General features: G+C 36.0%; 1 protein-coding gene across 1 annotated transcript in view; it reads left to right on the forward strand.

Moving 5' to 3' along the window:
* LOC112055730 (mucin-2) overlaps positions 1-17212 on the forward strand; it is a 77063-nt gene that overhangs the window by 50358 nt on the left and 9493 nt on the right. Inside the window, exons 2-7 of the mRNA XM_052888527.1 lie at positions 10125-10177; positions 12210-12487; positions 13587-13746; positions 14509-14682; positions 16421-16599; positions 17030-17165. Coding sequence (XP_052744487.1) covers positions 10145-10177; positions 12210-12487; positions 13587-13746; positions 14509-14682; positions 16421-16599; positions 17030-17165 — 960 coding nt within the window. The 5' untranslated portion in view covers positions 10125-10144. The remainder of the gene's footprint in view (positions 1-10124; positions 10178-12209; positions 12488-13586; positions 13747-14508; positions 14683-16420; positions 16600-17029; positions 17166-17212) is intronic.

The raw sequence follows: 17212 nt of genomic DNA on the forward strand, positions 1-17212 counted from the left end.
ATTTTATGCCACAGTATACGACATCATTTTTAAATTTGATTGTTGAATATTTATTGTTACGAATAAACGATAAGGAAATTGACATGAAAAATACTTTGTTTTCTGTGAAAAATATTTAGGGTATGTAGTTCGATTAATTTTTTTTAAACATTTTCTAATTTGACAGTAATTTTCAACCAATGCCATTAAAATTGCTTTTAAGATTTTTTTTCTAAATTACTTTATAACTCTATTTTGATATTATTCCTTGTAAGTAAGCATAAGTATCCAAAAAATTATAAATGAAAAAAAAAAAAATTGTGATGTTCTGATTTCCGAAGAGGGTGGCATTACACCGAATGGCTTCGTTATTGGTTGGTGCCCCAAAAAGGTTTAATGGATCTAAGAAAACATAATTTTAGTATTGAGGTGGTTTAAAGCTATAAATTCTAATATCGTTCTTTTCCAGTAGTTTTGGTAACTAGCCACGGCCGAAGCCTCCCACCAGCCAGACCTGGACCAATAAAGAAAACCTCAATCGGCCCAGCCGGGGATCGAACCCAGGACCTCCGTCTTGTAAATCCACCGCGCACACCACTGTGCCGTCTTGTACTTAATCTGACCCTCTAGGCAGAGTCATCATCATTATCATGCAGCCCATAGACCTTTTGTAGGGACTTGACAGAGTTGTTTTTTTTTAATTTGTCTTCAGTGATTTAAGAATAAGAAACCTACAGTGCAATGCTCCTCCACTATTACAAGAAAGTGGATCGTTTAAAATAAATAGCTAATGTCTATAATGATCATTTTATAAAAACAATAGTTTAAATTTCGAAAACACCGCAAAACCAATATTGATTCTGCCTATCAATTACAGATATTATGTCGAGTTATATAACATGGCGGAGATTCACATTAAAGCGACATACCTGTCCAACCGGTCTCTCAGACCGAGGGTCTGCGGCGACTGTGATGTCACTAGGACCCTGGCCCACTTTAACCAACCCAATCCCACATAAATTTCGATTTCATTCAGTATTATTAGGTGGGTAATTTCTTTTTTTGGTTCAATGTCACGCAACTTGGCATCTCCGTTTCGTAATTCTCCTTTAAAGATATTTTGCGGATTACGTTTCTTCATACTTTGATGCCTTTTAGAATACTTTATGTCTTGATGGTTACTGATAAAGGATGTGTTAATGTCTTATAAAGTTTTAGTGTCAAGTTTTCTTATTACCGTAATAGGTTGGCAGTTTAATTTTATTATGTGTACGTAACATAAAGTGGTTGGTTATTATTATTATAAAGGTCATTTATTTATTAAAAATACTATGCAATAAAAAATTACTTAAGTACTTTAATTTATTTTTATCATCGTAAATTTTACATTGAAACTGTTGCCTGTAAAAAGTCTAACGTTGCATTCCTATATACTATATTAAATTTATCCATACTGTTACTTTGGCTGGTGGGAGGCTTCGGTTGTGGCTAGTTACCACCCTACCAACAAAGACGTACCGTAAAGCGATTTAGCGTTCCGGTACGATGTCGTGTAGAAACCGAAAGGGGTGTAGATTTTCATCCTCCTCCTAACAAGTTAGCCCGCTTCCATCTTAGACTGCATCATCGCTTACTATCAGGTGTGATTGTAGTCAAGGGCTAATTTGTAAAGAATAAAAAAAATACAGGTATAGTAAGTGTTCCATAATGCATCATCTAAGATCATAATCCTTTATCAATGGAAAGAGGAGTACTGCTTTTGCCTTTCCAAATCATCTCTTCTCTACAAAAGAAGATGTTTAGTTACTTTACTGTGATTTAGAATGGCAAGATTTATTTGGCCATATAACGTAATTTGCAATTTGTTAATTCTGATCCCATAAGAATATTGGGATAAAAGTAGTATTTAAACTAGGCTATAAATACGAGTAAGTAACTGTTCTAAACATCCAGATTGCTTCAGTCACTGGAATTATAAGTCACTAACCTGACTTTATTTGCTTCTATAATTACTTCCATAATATTATAGAGTATTATAGAGATTATGTAGATTATTGATATCTGTATCAATATAATGTGAAATGATTACTTTATGATAAGTTTATTTCTAAAAATATTTTTTTCGTATATTTACAATTTATTAATAAACTATTTACATTTACACATTATTGTAATTTCTAAATGCCAAGAGTACACATACCAAGGTAATGATATACATCTTCAGAACCCTACCCAAGTTATGTTTAGTCTCCGCACATATACGAGTATGTACAATGTACATAATATATTGTGTCTATGTAATACTGCATTATAAGGAGCGCCGCATATTGCACGAAGCACAAAAACTGGTCTTGAAATTGCTTTTTTGACTGGTTGGATGCTTCGGCCATGGCTAGTTTCCACCCTAACGGCAAAGAAGTACCGCCAAGCGATTTAGCGTTCCGGTACTTTGTCGTGTAGAAACCGAAAGGGGTGTGGATTGTCTTCCTACTCCTACCAAGTTCGCCCGCTACCATCTTAGATTCCATCATCACTTACGATCAGGTGAGATTGTAATCTAATTTTTAAAGCATAAAAAAAATAATATTGTAAATTTTAAAATTAATCTTCACTACATGATCTTTGAGAGACGATGGGAGCATAGGTTATACTTTTTTTTTGACCCTTTAGCTTAATTTACTTTATCAGACTCTCAACCCGATAAAGCAGAAATGTTGCCAGTACCTACTGTAAAATAAAAACTTTTCCATTGTGCTATTTATGTCTCCCAGTGTTGCCAACCCTTTCGATTATACCCAAGTCTCTGACACAGTAGCTAATTGTTATTGGAAGGTAGTTTGATATTATATGTCAGTTGTATCCGACGCGTGTGTCATTATACTTAGCGGATATGTATTAATTTATTTAATGATTTAAATATACAAATACATAATCATTGTATTATAATTTAAATTACAATCAAAATTCTCTCTCTTTTTTTACTGTACCTATATTGTCTGTCGAAGGTCAGAAGGGTAGAAATATGCTATTCGAAATAAGTGTTTTCTTGTCCACTGTATATCGTTTCTTAACTTGAAATAATAGTGTTAACTATATAAACAATCAAATACGATGCCGATTTGGCAATCACAATCGCCCCAGTGGAAGGTTTGCCACATTGCCACTCATGAGATAACCCTTGAACTATACAAAGTAATCAGAAAGTCTTCATTATCACATACACCTTGCGTTTAGCAATGACCTTTGTGTCATCATCAGAGATTTAAATTGTAATCATTGAAGCTCAGAGCTTTTCGAACTGCGAGTTATCTCGGGTTATTTTAAAACTTATAAACTAGCCAGCGGGATTTGTTTTTTTGGATCTACCTATTTGTTATTTTAATCAATCATTCAAGCATAGACACACCCATAATGAAACATAGACCATGACATAGGAGGAGAGGAAGGCCAAAGAAGAGATGGCTGGAGTGTGTGAAAGAGAACATGTGTGTAAGGGAGTGAATGATGAGTTGACGAGTAATAGAGACGAATGTAAAAGATTGACATATTTTTCCGACCCCACTTAAGGGGTTCAAGTAGCGGATAGGAGATATAGAGGAGTAGTAGATAGGAGATGATTAGGATTCAAGCAAAATCTTTATCTATATAACTCTATTTACAAAGAGCTACTTGTAATTATATTGCACCAGATTTAACTTAATCTTTCTCTGAAGTCGCATGAAAATCCGTTTAGTAGATTCAAGAATATCGTGAACACACCTGCTAACAACCAAAAAAAATAATAGTTTTTTTGTAGTCAAACCAAAATACTTCTACTGCTCAATAATTAACCGACTTCAAAAAGGAAGAGGTTCTCAATTCGGTCGGTATTTTTTTTTTTATGTATGTACACCGATTACTCAAAGACGCCTGGACCGTAGCACCGCCTTCATACTGATCAGCAGGTAGAACATATTATGATGTTATTTTTCGCTTTTTAGTTTACTGGTTACATTTTTTGGTTTTGAAGTCGGTTGTATTTTTTTTATTAAAATTTTTATTTTTGGTAATAAATTTACTCTCATTATTTTTCTCTTTTCTGAAAAAAATATATAGTTTATTTAGGATACACGACGCAGAAAAGAAGAAAAAAACATCAGAATTGCTTGTACCTCTACGAGTACATCAGAACACCTCGTTGTCCTTCGGTGACACTGTTTTAATAGTAACAATTGTATTTAAAAACTTCCTTTTAATTATTATATCGATTACTAATAATAATCACTAGGTTAGGTGGTGGTTCTGCAATATCTTAAGTAGGTAAATTGTCATTAATTATATTACATAGGGGCAGTGATAGCCCAGTGGATATGACCTCTGCCTCCGATTCCGGAGGGTGTGGGTTCGAATCCGGTCCGGGGCATGCACCTCCAACTTTTCAGTTGTGTGCATTTTAAGAAATTAAATATCACGTGTCTCAATCGGTGAAGGAAAACATCGTGAGGAAACCTGCATACCAGAGAATTATCTTCATTCTCTGCGTGTGTGAAGTCTGCCAATCCGCATTGGGCCAGCGTGGTGGACTATTGTCCTAACCCCTCTCATTCTGAGAGAAGACTCGAGCTCAGCAGTGAGCCGAATATGGGTTGATGACGACGATATTTCATAGACAATTTACTATCAATAAATAAACCTTAGGTATATAATGTAGGTGCAGTACGCATACAATAACCGCATTAAGCAGGTTAGGAATTTGCATTGTCTTTACATGCATACATACGTAAACAAAAACATGGGAAAACTCATAATTGTTTCTACATGTAGCTCATAGGGTATTATTCTATAATGACAATGACAATCAATTAGTAAATATAATAGTGTACGTAATAGTACACGATATTGTGGCCTTAATTGAGTTTTGTTAATAAAATCACTATTATACCTACTCTTAATTTACGTTAACCATTCGCTGCCCGCGAGTATTTTATCGAAATGCCCGTCTGCGTTGAAGAAGCCGACAGTCAGGGAATGCGGTTTTAGTCTACCGTTTTGAACCATTTAAAAAATCTTTATATTCCTCTATCGCGCGGAGCATGATACTGTGCTCGCCTTGCCCTTAGTTTACTTTATATTTTTTTACATGTCACGTAACGGATACGATGGGCGACCGGTCGTCTATTTAGGAGTCAAATGGTTAACAATGTTTTTTTGTATTAATTCATTCAATACTTGTTCGTTCTATACAAAAGCTCTTGATTTTAACTAGGTTTCTCTCCCTCTTTCTTCTCTTTCTTAATAATTTCGGCCAGTATAAAGGAAAGTAAATTGCAAGCAGTAATTGTACATTTTGAGACGTCTGTAGTCAAATATTGAACGTAAAGTAAAGAAATCGTTTATTACTAAGCACTTGTACAGTCAAATCATTTCATTTCATTCATTTCATACTTGCATTGTGCCTCGGAGAGCACGTTAAGCCGTGCTCTAGAATACTATCATTATCATCTAAAAGGGATTCGTTATAGAGTTAAACTGTCATCATACTGCATGGTGAGTTGCTCCAAATCTCCTCTATCAAAACAAGGGAGGCCAGTGGCGCTAATATGCGACCAACGAAATAATCTCGTATAGAGAAATAGACAAAATTCAACCAATGAAAATATCGCTACCGTTTAAATATAGTTGTAGTTTTTTATGACAAATAACTTTCTCATTCACAGTACAGATAAAAAATTTATCTGTATCATTTTTTATTAACAAAAATAACGAAAACCCCTTTTAATTTTAATACTTCAGCGCCACCTACTGTTTGTATTTTTAGTCATATTATGTTGCTTTAATGACATAAAATGTAGTTCACATAGTCCTCTACATTTTTTGTTCAATAAAATTTTCCCTGAAACCTGATTCGGAGAAAAACGCGTTTCAAATTTTTTTTGGATTTTCTCAAAAACAACAGGAGGGGACCCCGCCAATCTACAGTTAACATCTTTACATGCCCCCCTAACGTTATATGAAGTCAAACTTTTTCTTGAATTTATTCCTAAATTACAGATTGACTGAACTATTACGTTGACACGAAAAAGATGGGGTCTCGAACAACTTCAACACGATTGGACGAAATTTTGTCTATATTTCTCTACACTGGTTGCATATTAGCACCACTAACTAACAAACACATTCATTAAACTTACGTAAACATTTAATAAAAATGTTGAAAAGAACTGTTCAGTAAATTAATAATTATTTATTTTATCTGTTACAATCGTCAACCCAGATTCTACAAGATGCCACTAAAAATTCCATCCACAATTAAAACCATTAAAGCTTTAACCATCAATTAATAGAATGTCCGTCATAGATATGCCATAACTCATAAACATTTTTTTCTATACACGCGAAGCATTTACTTAATCGAAGATGGGCATATTTGTCTTAAATGTCAGACCACGAAGGCTTTAATTTGTGAGGCTTCGAAGATTCGTGAGGTCATCCATCGTGATCCCGGGCACTTCCGCGTGTGTTCGCTAGTATGTAGTTTGACCCTATTGTTCATTAATTATTATTTAACAATTTACTTTATAGCACAGGTTTTTTTTTTGTTTTTGAAAAACGTTTCCTAGGTTTAATTTATTCTTGTTTTGATTGTCTGCTTAGAATGCGTTCAAATTTAATTTTTAACCGACTTCAAAAAAGGAGGAGGTTCTCAATTCGTCTGTATGTTTATTTACTGCAAATAATACGTTAGTTAGGTTCATTTATTTTTTTCGTAATTTTTCGTATTTTGTAAAGTATCTTTTAATCATTAATGCCTAACTACTTTTGGTGTGATTGTTTAATATTATATTTTCTATTAAAGTTTGGATGACTAAAACTGGATTCTTCGGTCCAGTATTTAGCCTATCTGTGTGCTAAGTACTGGACCGATGATGCGGATGTGTATTTTCATCCTCCTCCTAACGCTTCCATCTTAGATTGCATCATCATTTACCATTAGGTGAGATTGTAATCAAGGACTAACTTTTATAGAAAAAGAAGGAAAAAAAAACTTCTCGATGATGACTCTGACCGCTTCACCATTCAGCTATTGAAGCTTAAGATTTGGAAAGTTTAAAGAAACTGCCTCCGATTCCGGAGGGTGTGGGTTCGAATCCAGTCCGGGGCATGCACCTCCAACTTTTCAGTTGTGTGATATTAAATATCACGTGTCTCAATCGGTGAAGGAAAACATCGTGAGGAAACCTGCATACCAGAGAATTATCTTAATTATCTGCGTGTGTGAAGTCTGCCAATCCGCATTGGGCCAGCGTGGTGGCCTTACCCCTCTCATTCTGAGACTCGAGTTCAGCAGTGAGCCGAATATGGGTTGATGACGCAATGAAAAAAACTATATATAAACATTTCAAAATAACATAATATTCCCTTTAACAAACAAAATACAATAAAACAAATCGTAACAACAATCCCGATGTAACTTGAATTGCGTCAGCAGTAAACATTAAAACCGCTTGACATTATCGAGACAAACTTACGGCCGATAAAAATCACTTGCCCGCACGATTTATACGGCCCTTAGTTCCTACAGTGTACTGAGAGCTTGCGACCGCCAGATATGCCTGAAAGCTGATTATTTGTCAGGTCATGCTCCTATACTATAGATAAGTGCATTAATAATTGGTTAATGCACTTATCTGTAGTGTAGGAGCATGATCTGAAAAACAATCAAACAAACAATTCAAACACCATAATTAGGCTAGTTGACATTTTTTTCTATTTTTTAAATAGTTCATTATCGTTCTAGATTTAAATTTTTATTTCATACTAGCGGACGCCCGCGATTTCGTCCGCGTAAAAAATCAATGTAAACTTTCAAACCCTATTTCACCATTTTAGAGTTTGAATTTTAAAAATTATTGAATACCATCGTATACCACCACCATATTTCGTATATTTTTTATGATTTCTGAACAAATTTTTAAAACTGTAACTTTAAAAATGTAGGACTTTCTATACAAACTTTCAACCATTATTTCACCCCCTTTTTATTTTATTTTTGCAATTAAAAGTATCTTTTTACCTTCTCCGTATTATGGTCTTAAACAGTGCCAAGTTTCATTTGAATTCATCCAGTAGTTTCAGCGTGATGCCCGAATAACAAAAAAAAAAAAACGGATAGACAGACAGACAAAAATCGAAAAAAAAAAATTTTTAGCTTCAGTATCGATTTTATATAATTCCCCCCAACAAAAATTTTCAAAATTACTTCAATGTACAGAATGTACAAAATATGGGTTGATAATGAAAGGCATGTCTTGCTATCACAGGCTCACATTCTATAGTCACATTGACCTGTCAACCATTGGAAACAAAACGGCATTTAATTCGCCGGCTCGTGAGCTCGTGACAAATCACGGGTAAACGGTTACGAAACTCCGCATCTATTGAAGATGTCTCTTGACACTAATATGTCAAACATTTTGGACCTCTTAACATGAGACTTTATCACTTATGCTATCCTATTGTGAAAGGATCTTGTCCCCTCGTTGAGCGTAAGTCAAAACTTGTAATAGTCGGGGAGCCCGTGATGCTAAATTTGCAGTTATTACAGCGTCATTGGAATCGATTAGATTTAGTAGATTAGATGATAAAAAGAATAAAATGGTTGTGTACTTTTTTCGCTTTCAGCGGTGGGGAAAAAAACTACAGACTTTAAAGACAATTTATTATTACTTTGGCTTACTGAAATCATCAGAAAACATATTTACATAAATTAACTGCAATCGTGGCTCGATAACAGAAATTTATAGGTTTTATTTTGTAACGTTGGAACCCTCCCATTCCATTAAGTTACGCTCAAATCATCAGATTTTCGAAATGCTTTCAGCTATCAACTCACCTACCTTATCTTAATCTGACATGCTGGTTGAATATTTCTGAAGTTAGTTTTTTTTTTTTTTGGCTGCCCTAATCGCACCCACCAATATTAAGGGCTCATACTTGGTGGAGGTACTGAACAACGTGCAAGGTATACTTCTTATGTTCATCTGCCGCGCTGAAGTAACTGCAAAAATCCCCTCTTCGGCTCTCCTACTATAAGACGAAAGGCCCAGTCTAAAATCTGGGTTCCGCCATAATTGTGACTGTAAAGATTCGTACAGGCTCTTCTAGAACCACTAGATCATCTTAGAACTAGTGGTTGAGTCTACAATTAATATGGTCTAAGATCCGGCATAAAAAATACAACCCTCATCTGTTATTTATTGTTGACAGGAAATAAGTGATATAATATTCACATTGACGTATTGCTAATAGGTTGCCTATTTAACTGTGATAATATAAGTCATTAAATTTTTAATTCAATTTATTTAATTAACTTCCCTCATCGGTTATTATAAATAAAAATTAACAATGAAGAATTTGTATTATATTATATATATAATTGTATTATATTATCAATACTAATATTATAAAGCTCAAGAGTTTGTTTGTTTGTTTGATTGAACACGCTAATCTCAGGAACTACAAGTCCGATTTGATAAATTCTTTCAGTGTTAGACAGCCCATTTATAGGCTATATATTATCCCCATATTCTTATGGGAACGGGAACCACGCGGATGAAACCACACGGCGTCAGCTAGTAGAAGAATATGCAAGTGTATAAATTAACTAAATCTATAATATATTAAAGCTAATACTTAAAATATTTGCTGACCTCCTTAGGGAGCATCTGGGCGCTCCTGTACCACGGACCTGTATTATAATAGTTTAATTTTATTTTTAAAATATTAAATTAACTCTGCAATAATTGCCACAAGTAATATATTTCTTTATATTTGTTGTAAGATTGATATAGTAACGTGTTGGTGTCCTGTTTAAATAAATAAATAACACTAGCGGACGCCCGCGACTTCGTCCGCGTGGAACTCGATGTAAACTTTCAAGTACACCTACCCAACTCTACCCCTACCCTACCCTACCCCTACCCTACCCTACCCCTACCTTTTCCTGAATTTTCTTTGCTATAAACCTCACGGAGCCCGAGACCTTTCCAACGAACGCAAAACCGTGGAAATCGGTTCGTGCTTTCTGGAGTTATAGCGTCAGGAAGGAAAACCTGACTTATTTTTATATAGTAGAAGAATTAATAAATATTTCTCTTTGTCCCCAGGGCCCCATGAAGCGACTGTCATGCGCATAGCGGCACTGATTGCACTCGTGCAGGTAAATTACTTATTTACTTTAGTAGAATAATTATCGTAACAAGCCTACTGATGGTTAGTGACCATCGCCTGCAAATCAACACTTCGAAGGACTGAATAGAAACACTGTATTTAAACAACAATAATAATTATGATCACTACCATTTTTTTTTATCAGACGGATTGGGTTCGATCCTCGGTTGGGTCAATTGAGGTACTTTTAATTGGTCCTGGTCTGGCTGGTAGGAGGCTTTGGCCGTGGCTAGTTACCACCCTACCGGCAAAAACGAACTGCCAAGCGATTTAACGAGCCGGTACGATGTCGTGTAGAAACCGAAAGGGGCGTGGATTTCATTCTCCTCCTGACCCCGCTTCCATCTTAGACCGCATCATCTTACAATCACGTGAGATTGTAGTAAAACACACACAAACTTTCGGTTTATAATATTAGTGTGATTGAAAAGCCTTTAGTTCTATCTCGAACGAGCTCAAAGAATGTATGGTTTGTTTTTAAAATATTATATAAAATATATTAACCATATTTAATTGTTCTAAGCTTATTAATCAAATTAGTTTCATCAAATTAAGAACAAGTTAATTATACTTATACCCTCATTTTTTATTTATTTCTTGGTAAACAGTACTCATCAAGAAAGGCTGTAGTATAGAGCTCAGTTTCTGTTTAATATATCACGTTTTGGTGCTTACATAATGTATCTATTCGATTTTAAGCGCAAAGTCAAAGGTCAACACATTATTGTAGTGTGTAGTGTTTGTTTTGTGTCTTAAGACGATAGATGTACGAGGTCAATTGACCTCGTACCGCAGCGAACGTGTTAATAGACGTGTTACATGGTTCCAAAAAAAATATATGTCCAGACTAATACATAATATAATAATTAAATTAAAATAAATTAAAGCTAAGAATTACCAGAATAAAACTTGAATTTAAAAAAGGAATATTTAGAAGGAACATCCGCTATCTAATTGTTCAACCATGGCCAAAGCACCTACCCAATACGCTTTATCCGCCCTTAGACCTCTTTAATCCGGCCCTGTCGCAAAATCCTTTTTTAGCGGATGTACACTAACTATAAACTACCTCCCTGCAAAATTTCATCGTTGTACGTCAAGCACACTTTTTGCTTTTATACATATACATATTAGTAAGTATAGATAAGTAACAACCGAGCTATAAAATTGATACAAAAGTCGAATATCCAAAAAAACCATATCGCGAGACAATATAGCGCATTTATTTCCCAACGCTTGTAAGTCGAAATAACGCGTGAGATGGAAAAAACTCGCATTGTTCGACTACCAACAATAATCACACAGATAACTCGATAACGGAGTGGGCATTACAACAATAAATCTCATAACGGAGGCAGTTTACTAGATACACGTGTAATTTTAGAATAATGAAGATCTATTGATAGTGTACGTTTTTTTTTTAATTATTATTGTAATAGTCTAGTTTGAGGGTTACTGAGTCATGAGAATCAGGTGGTTTGTAAATTCTGCTGGGAGGCAAAGTCAAAATAAATGTTGAGCAAGATCAGGGCGGCTATTCTCTAACGTTGTTTTGTATAACTCGCAAATGCGAGTTTCAAAGTCACTGCTATCTTTCTCTTTCTATAGTATCGTGTTAAACAGAGAGAGATAGAGGTGAATTCGAAACTCGCACTTGCGAGTTATAAAAATACGGCGTGGTACATAATAAACTAAAGAAATAAGATGGAGTATATTTTTATTCGTAATTATTGATTATTATATTAATTTACGTAATTTTATTTAATTTTAATTTTATTAATTGTTATTAATTTAAATTTTAAAATATAAATTATAACAAAAGTTTGTATCTGCGGATGTCAAGGAGATGCGTGACGTTTATTTTTTATGGGTTTCACCGGCTTAACAACACTGCTTGTAAACACTCTTTGTAATTTATTCTTTATTTTGTGTAATAATAAAAACAATGTTTGCTGTCTCAAAAGGGCTAGAAACCAGAACCGTAAAGCTCATTATTAAAAAAAAAACAATGTTTGCTGTAGCTGTCGCTCGCTACAGCTGTTCCAGATGTCCAGACACTCACAGCGGCAGAGCTGAACCTCCAGCTGGGCGGGGAGAATGCATTGTCACCGTTCTTCGAGGAGACCAGCGAGGAGACTGGGGTGCACTTCGTGAGGGGTTCCCGAGCCGCTGATTCCCCTCTCTCCCCTGACATAGACGTCCAGTGCTCGGCAGACTTCATCGAAGTCACCGTCGAGTTCCCGGATGTTTTCGATGGGATTATATACAGCAAGGGTTACTTAAATGACCCTAAGTGCAAGTGAGTTTATAGCAAAATCAATCTAATAGACCCCATCAAAAATTAATATGTGGCGGGAAATTAAATTGAGAGCCTAGATCAATATTAATAAATGGTAGTTTAAATAAATGGTGCGAAGTTATAAAGTTAATTTAAAATAATATTTTAAAATACTTATCGCCATTTTTAAATAGTTGAATTACTCACACAAAACAAAATATTAAATTGAAACTTGAAGAGTTTGCGAAGTACACAAAAAAATGGTTTACTGTTCTTTGTATCTTGCAGCAGCATCACTGAGGGTTATTCGCGAGCGCCAAAGCCTTGCCAAATTCAAGCTCTAGGGTTAAAAAAAAACATTGGGGATGTTTAAGGGCATCTTCGATAATCTTCGCTACTCTAAGACACTTACTTTGCTTATGGGATCGATGGGGTTAGCGGGGTTAGTTACGTGTAAGACTAGTCCTGACACCACGTTTTACGTCTCTAGTCAATGATAAATAAACATAGACGTTATCATATACATATACGTTTTCATATATATAATACGTTTTCTCTCGCTATGTGACTACGCATTTCCGTGGTGTCAAAGTTATCAGCTAAAAATCAGCGCTGTATGTATTTGCTTGGTACATGCAGCACCATGCTGAGCTGGATCATTTTTCAAGGTTGTGCCAAATATGACATAGTGGTGTTCCGATGCTATCTATCAGGCACTACAATAGTGTAAAACGATTTTTGAAATAAATTCTTTCCTTCTTTATCAATGAGAGGAGTAGCCAAGTGACATCTTGCTATTCATTTACCTCTATTCCGCTATCGGCCTCCGTTGCGCAGTGGCATGCGCGGTGGATTTACAAGACAGAGGTTCGATCCTGGGCTGGACCGATTGAGGTTTTCTTAATTAGTCCAGGTCTGGCTGGGAGGCTTTGGCAAAGCAAAGCGATCTAGCGTTCCGGTACGATGTCGTGTAGAAACCGAAAGGGGTGTGGATTTTCATTATCCTCTTAACAAGTTATCCCGCTTCGAACTTAGACTGCATCATCGTTTACCATCAGGTGAGATTGTAGTCAAGGGTTAACTTGTAAAGAATACAAAAAATACCTTCTCCTTCCATCAGGTATGTGTCCCTGGGAGGCAGCCAGTCCCGGTACTCGTTCCGAGTGCCGCTGAACGGCTGCGGGTCCAGACCTCTCTGCAACGCGTGCGGGACCATCGACAATGTGCTCGTGTTCCAGGCTGATGATTTGGTGCAAGGACCCTACGATTTTGCTAGAAAGGTATGTTATCGCCGCGTAGGAACGACTTACGGTACGGACGGCTTCAGTGTGCTCGTGGCGTTCGAGACGTCCACATCTCTTGTTGTGTAATTCTTTATGGGTTACTTGGCGGGGAGAGTGACTTGAGTGGAAAAGGGGAGTGTTAGATATCTGTAAAAGGATCCTTTAGCCCTACATACATCGTTCTCAAGTGCGTGACTCCACTCAAGGTCATTCTCTGCCATTCTAGGGCCTTATTTTGCTTACAGTTTGATTAGTTGATTAAGTTGTCCTGACAAGTGTTGTGAATCATAACCTTTGTTCGACATTAGTTTTCTTATATTTGTAATCACTTTTGAGTCCTATAATAGGTATTATTAATACGTCCGAGTACTTGCTTTCTTTTTAAAGAAATCGCAAAGCGATTAATCGACGCCTCCCGTGACCAGAAGGCTGTTCCTTATTTAGGTCAGAGAATCAGTATTGCCATACAACGATGCAATACTGCCAGCCTTCTGGTCACTTTACCAATGATTATCGATTTGGATGAATTGTACGATGCCTAAGTCTGTAGACATAATATTATATTTCCTTTTATTTTATTTTTATAATAAGTTTAGGTTAGGTTAGTTACTAGTAATTTAAATATTATTGTATTTAGTTATTGTAAATAATTATTAATTATATTTGTTTTAGTTTAGCTAGTCATCATCCCTATTAAATGAATTTTGAAATACTTTTCAAATCCTGTACTCGTATAATAATTTCGAAACTATTTTCCAGGTGTCTTGTACCAACACAGCGTTGGAAGTGTCCGTTGGTGGTAGGAGAAAGGAACAGTCGCACATACTGAGGCTGAAGCCCTTCATGGTGGACATGTTGGACGTGGTGGCGGTGCAGGGACCAGCGGGCGGCGTCGAATGTTGGATGGACATCCAGAAGGGAGTCTTCCCCAATGTAAGTCTTTACTTGCTTCCATTTAACTTGCTTATAGAAAAGTCGTATTATATGGTCATCATCATATCAGCCGATGGACGTCCACTGCAGGACATAGGCCTTTTGTAGGGACTTCCAAACATCACGATACTGAGCCACCTGCATCCAGCGAATCCCTGCGACTTGCTTGATGTCGTCAGTCCACCTGGTGGGGGGTCGGCATTCTTATGAAGCCCATAGTTAGCGACCAAGTCTCGGAACCATTGGTCATCACTGGCAACACGCACTGTTCGAAGACTTTTGTCTTCAGGCACTGAGGAATTTCGGACGAAAAGATGTTATAGTGTCAATGATTACGTAAACGACAAAATTGCTTGGAAATTAAATGTATTACATGCCAGGCTAAATTATACCTATTGTTAAATGGTGATAAACTAAAAAAGGATAAACCTGGCTGAGTTTGTTGTGGGCTCTTCTCGGACCAAGGCGCGTTTGGAACCCTCGTAACTTTAATTTTATGTTATCGAATAATTATTATCACCATTATGTTAAGTTTAATAGTATTACCTGACGTTTCGAAAGAGCTTGTAAACTAAGCCTATTTGAAATAAATGAATTTTGACATTGAGTTTGACTTGCTACGTTTATATTAAAAACTTGTCAAGGCATGGTACTGCATTTTAAAACAGTTGTTAACATATCAGATTTGGATAAAATAAAGTCTTAACTTCATGTTAAGTCACTGTTTATTGAATATCAATAGAAGACATAATCAAGAAAAGGACTGTGGAACCGTACCATTACGTTAGGAAATCAACGAATGACTAAAGTTAAAATGTTTTTAAATGTCAACGCGCGTCGGAAATAATGCTTAGCTGTCATGACAATACGGGCTGCTAATTAACTTTAGCGCAGTAGATGAACATTAGGAAGTATATCTTGCACGTTGTTGAGTACCTCCACCAAATATGAGCCCGGGGGTACGTTTCAGACAACGAAAAAAAAACTAACTTCAAAAATGTGTAACTAGCTCGCCAAAAAAGTTAGTTAATAACTAAAAGGTGTGCATTTCAAAAATCTAACGATTTGCGCAAATCCTAAGGACATGAAAGGGTTCCAAAGTCACAAAATAAACCCTCATTTTTCTGTTCTCAAACCATTTTCTTTTTTCATTTTTAAGGAATTAATTCCCCAAAAATCGCTAAAATTTTCTAACAATTTCAGTATGCCGAAGTAATAAAAATTGTCTTTAAGGTCTGTAGCTTTTTTTCCCCACCGGTGAAATCATCGAAAAAAGGATTTATTCATCTAATCAATCAAACAAATCAGTCCCCATGACGCTTTAGTAACTGCAAATTAAACACCACGCACTCTTGCAGAGGCATTGAAAGAGCAACAGTTGAATTTATTGCCGGCTCTTCTAAACAGAACCGGAAATTTAGAAATAGTCAAACTTGATGTTTCAAAAGTGCTTGTAAACTAAGTCTACTAAATTAAATTAAAATGAATAAAGACTACGAAGAAAAATAATAAGTAAAAAAACTAAATTTTAAATAAATACAATACTTATAACAAATACACACCATCTAATTGTTCACCCATAGGCAAGGTACCCAATACGCTGACGCGAATGGCAAGACTACCCTCTGAAAGGCAAGACTTTTAGGGTAAAATTATTTGCTCTTGTGTCACCTGACGCATGATATACCTTACGCACGCATAATATTACTTAAATGATATACCTTTTTATATTCCACAGACTACTCCACTGGAAAGTTCTATAAAGATCGGCGAGTATCTCACCATCTTGATTTACCTGAAGGACATCAGAAATCAGTTCAATTTGAAGATCCACGATTGTTGGGCATACGACAACGAGGAGTATGACAGCCCGCAGACGAACAAAATACAACTTACTGACAAGGAGGGATGTCCCAAGTGAGTGTATAACAAAATTCGCTATAGCTTGGCAAGTTCGTTCGTAACACTCCCGATGGTTCATGCGGAGGGCGTGTAGCGATGAATGAAAACCCCACGAATGATGCACCTCACTTTCCCGCACGCACGATTTCACACCCGCGCAGTCTTTCCCCGCATTTCATGGGAGTGTCACCAACCTATACCTAACCTGGTTTGCCAAGTTATAGCCATCCAGAAGATTGATTTATATTTTGGATAGATTTATCTTTTCGATAGAACTATCTTCTGGATAGATTCCGGAACCTTGACTTAAGACCGCTAACTTACTTGAAGCCTGCTAAGCCCTTGTTGGATCTGAATTCGTGGTGGCGTTATAAAAGAATATTTGCCATATCTTTTAAATATGGCCAATATTCCTTTTCCCCTACAACTATTTTATATTTTTTAGGAAAAAGAAATTCATTGATGTATGGCAGAAGTCTACGAACACAGGCAAAAGTGGCGCAACGTTGATTGCATACAGCAAAATAAGCGCTTTCCGGTTTCCAGAAACCGACCAAGTCTATCTCACATGTAATGTTGAGGTAAGTTATATGATATTATAATATTGTTACTAAAAAGCAAAATCAAT

This window comes from Bicyclus anynana, chromosome 23 (genome assembly GCF_947172395.1).
Source record: "Bicyclus anynana chromosome 23, ilBicAnyn1.1, whole genome shotgun sequence".
In the NCBI taxonomy this organism is placed as follows: Eukaryota; Metazoa; Arthropoda; class Insecta; order Lepidoptera; family Nymphalidae; genus Bicyclus; species Bicyclus anynana.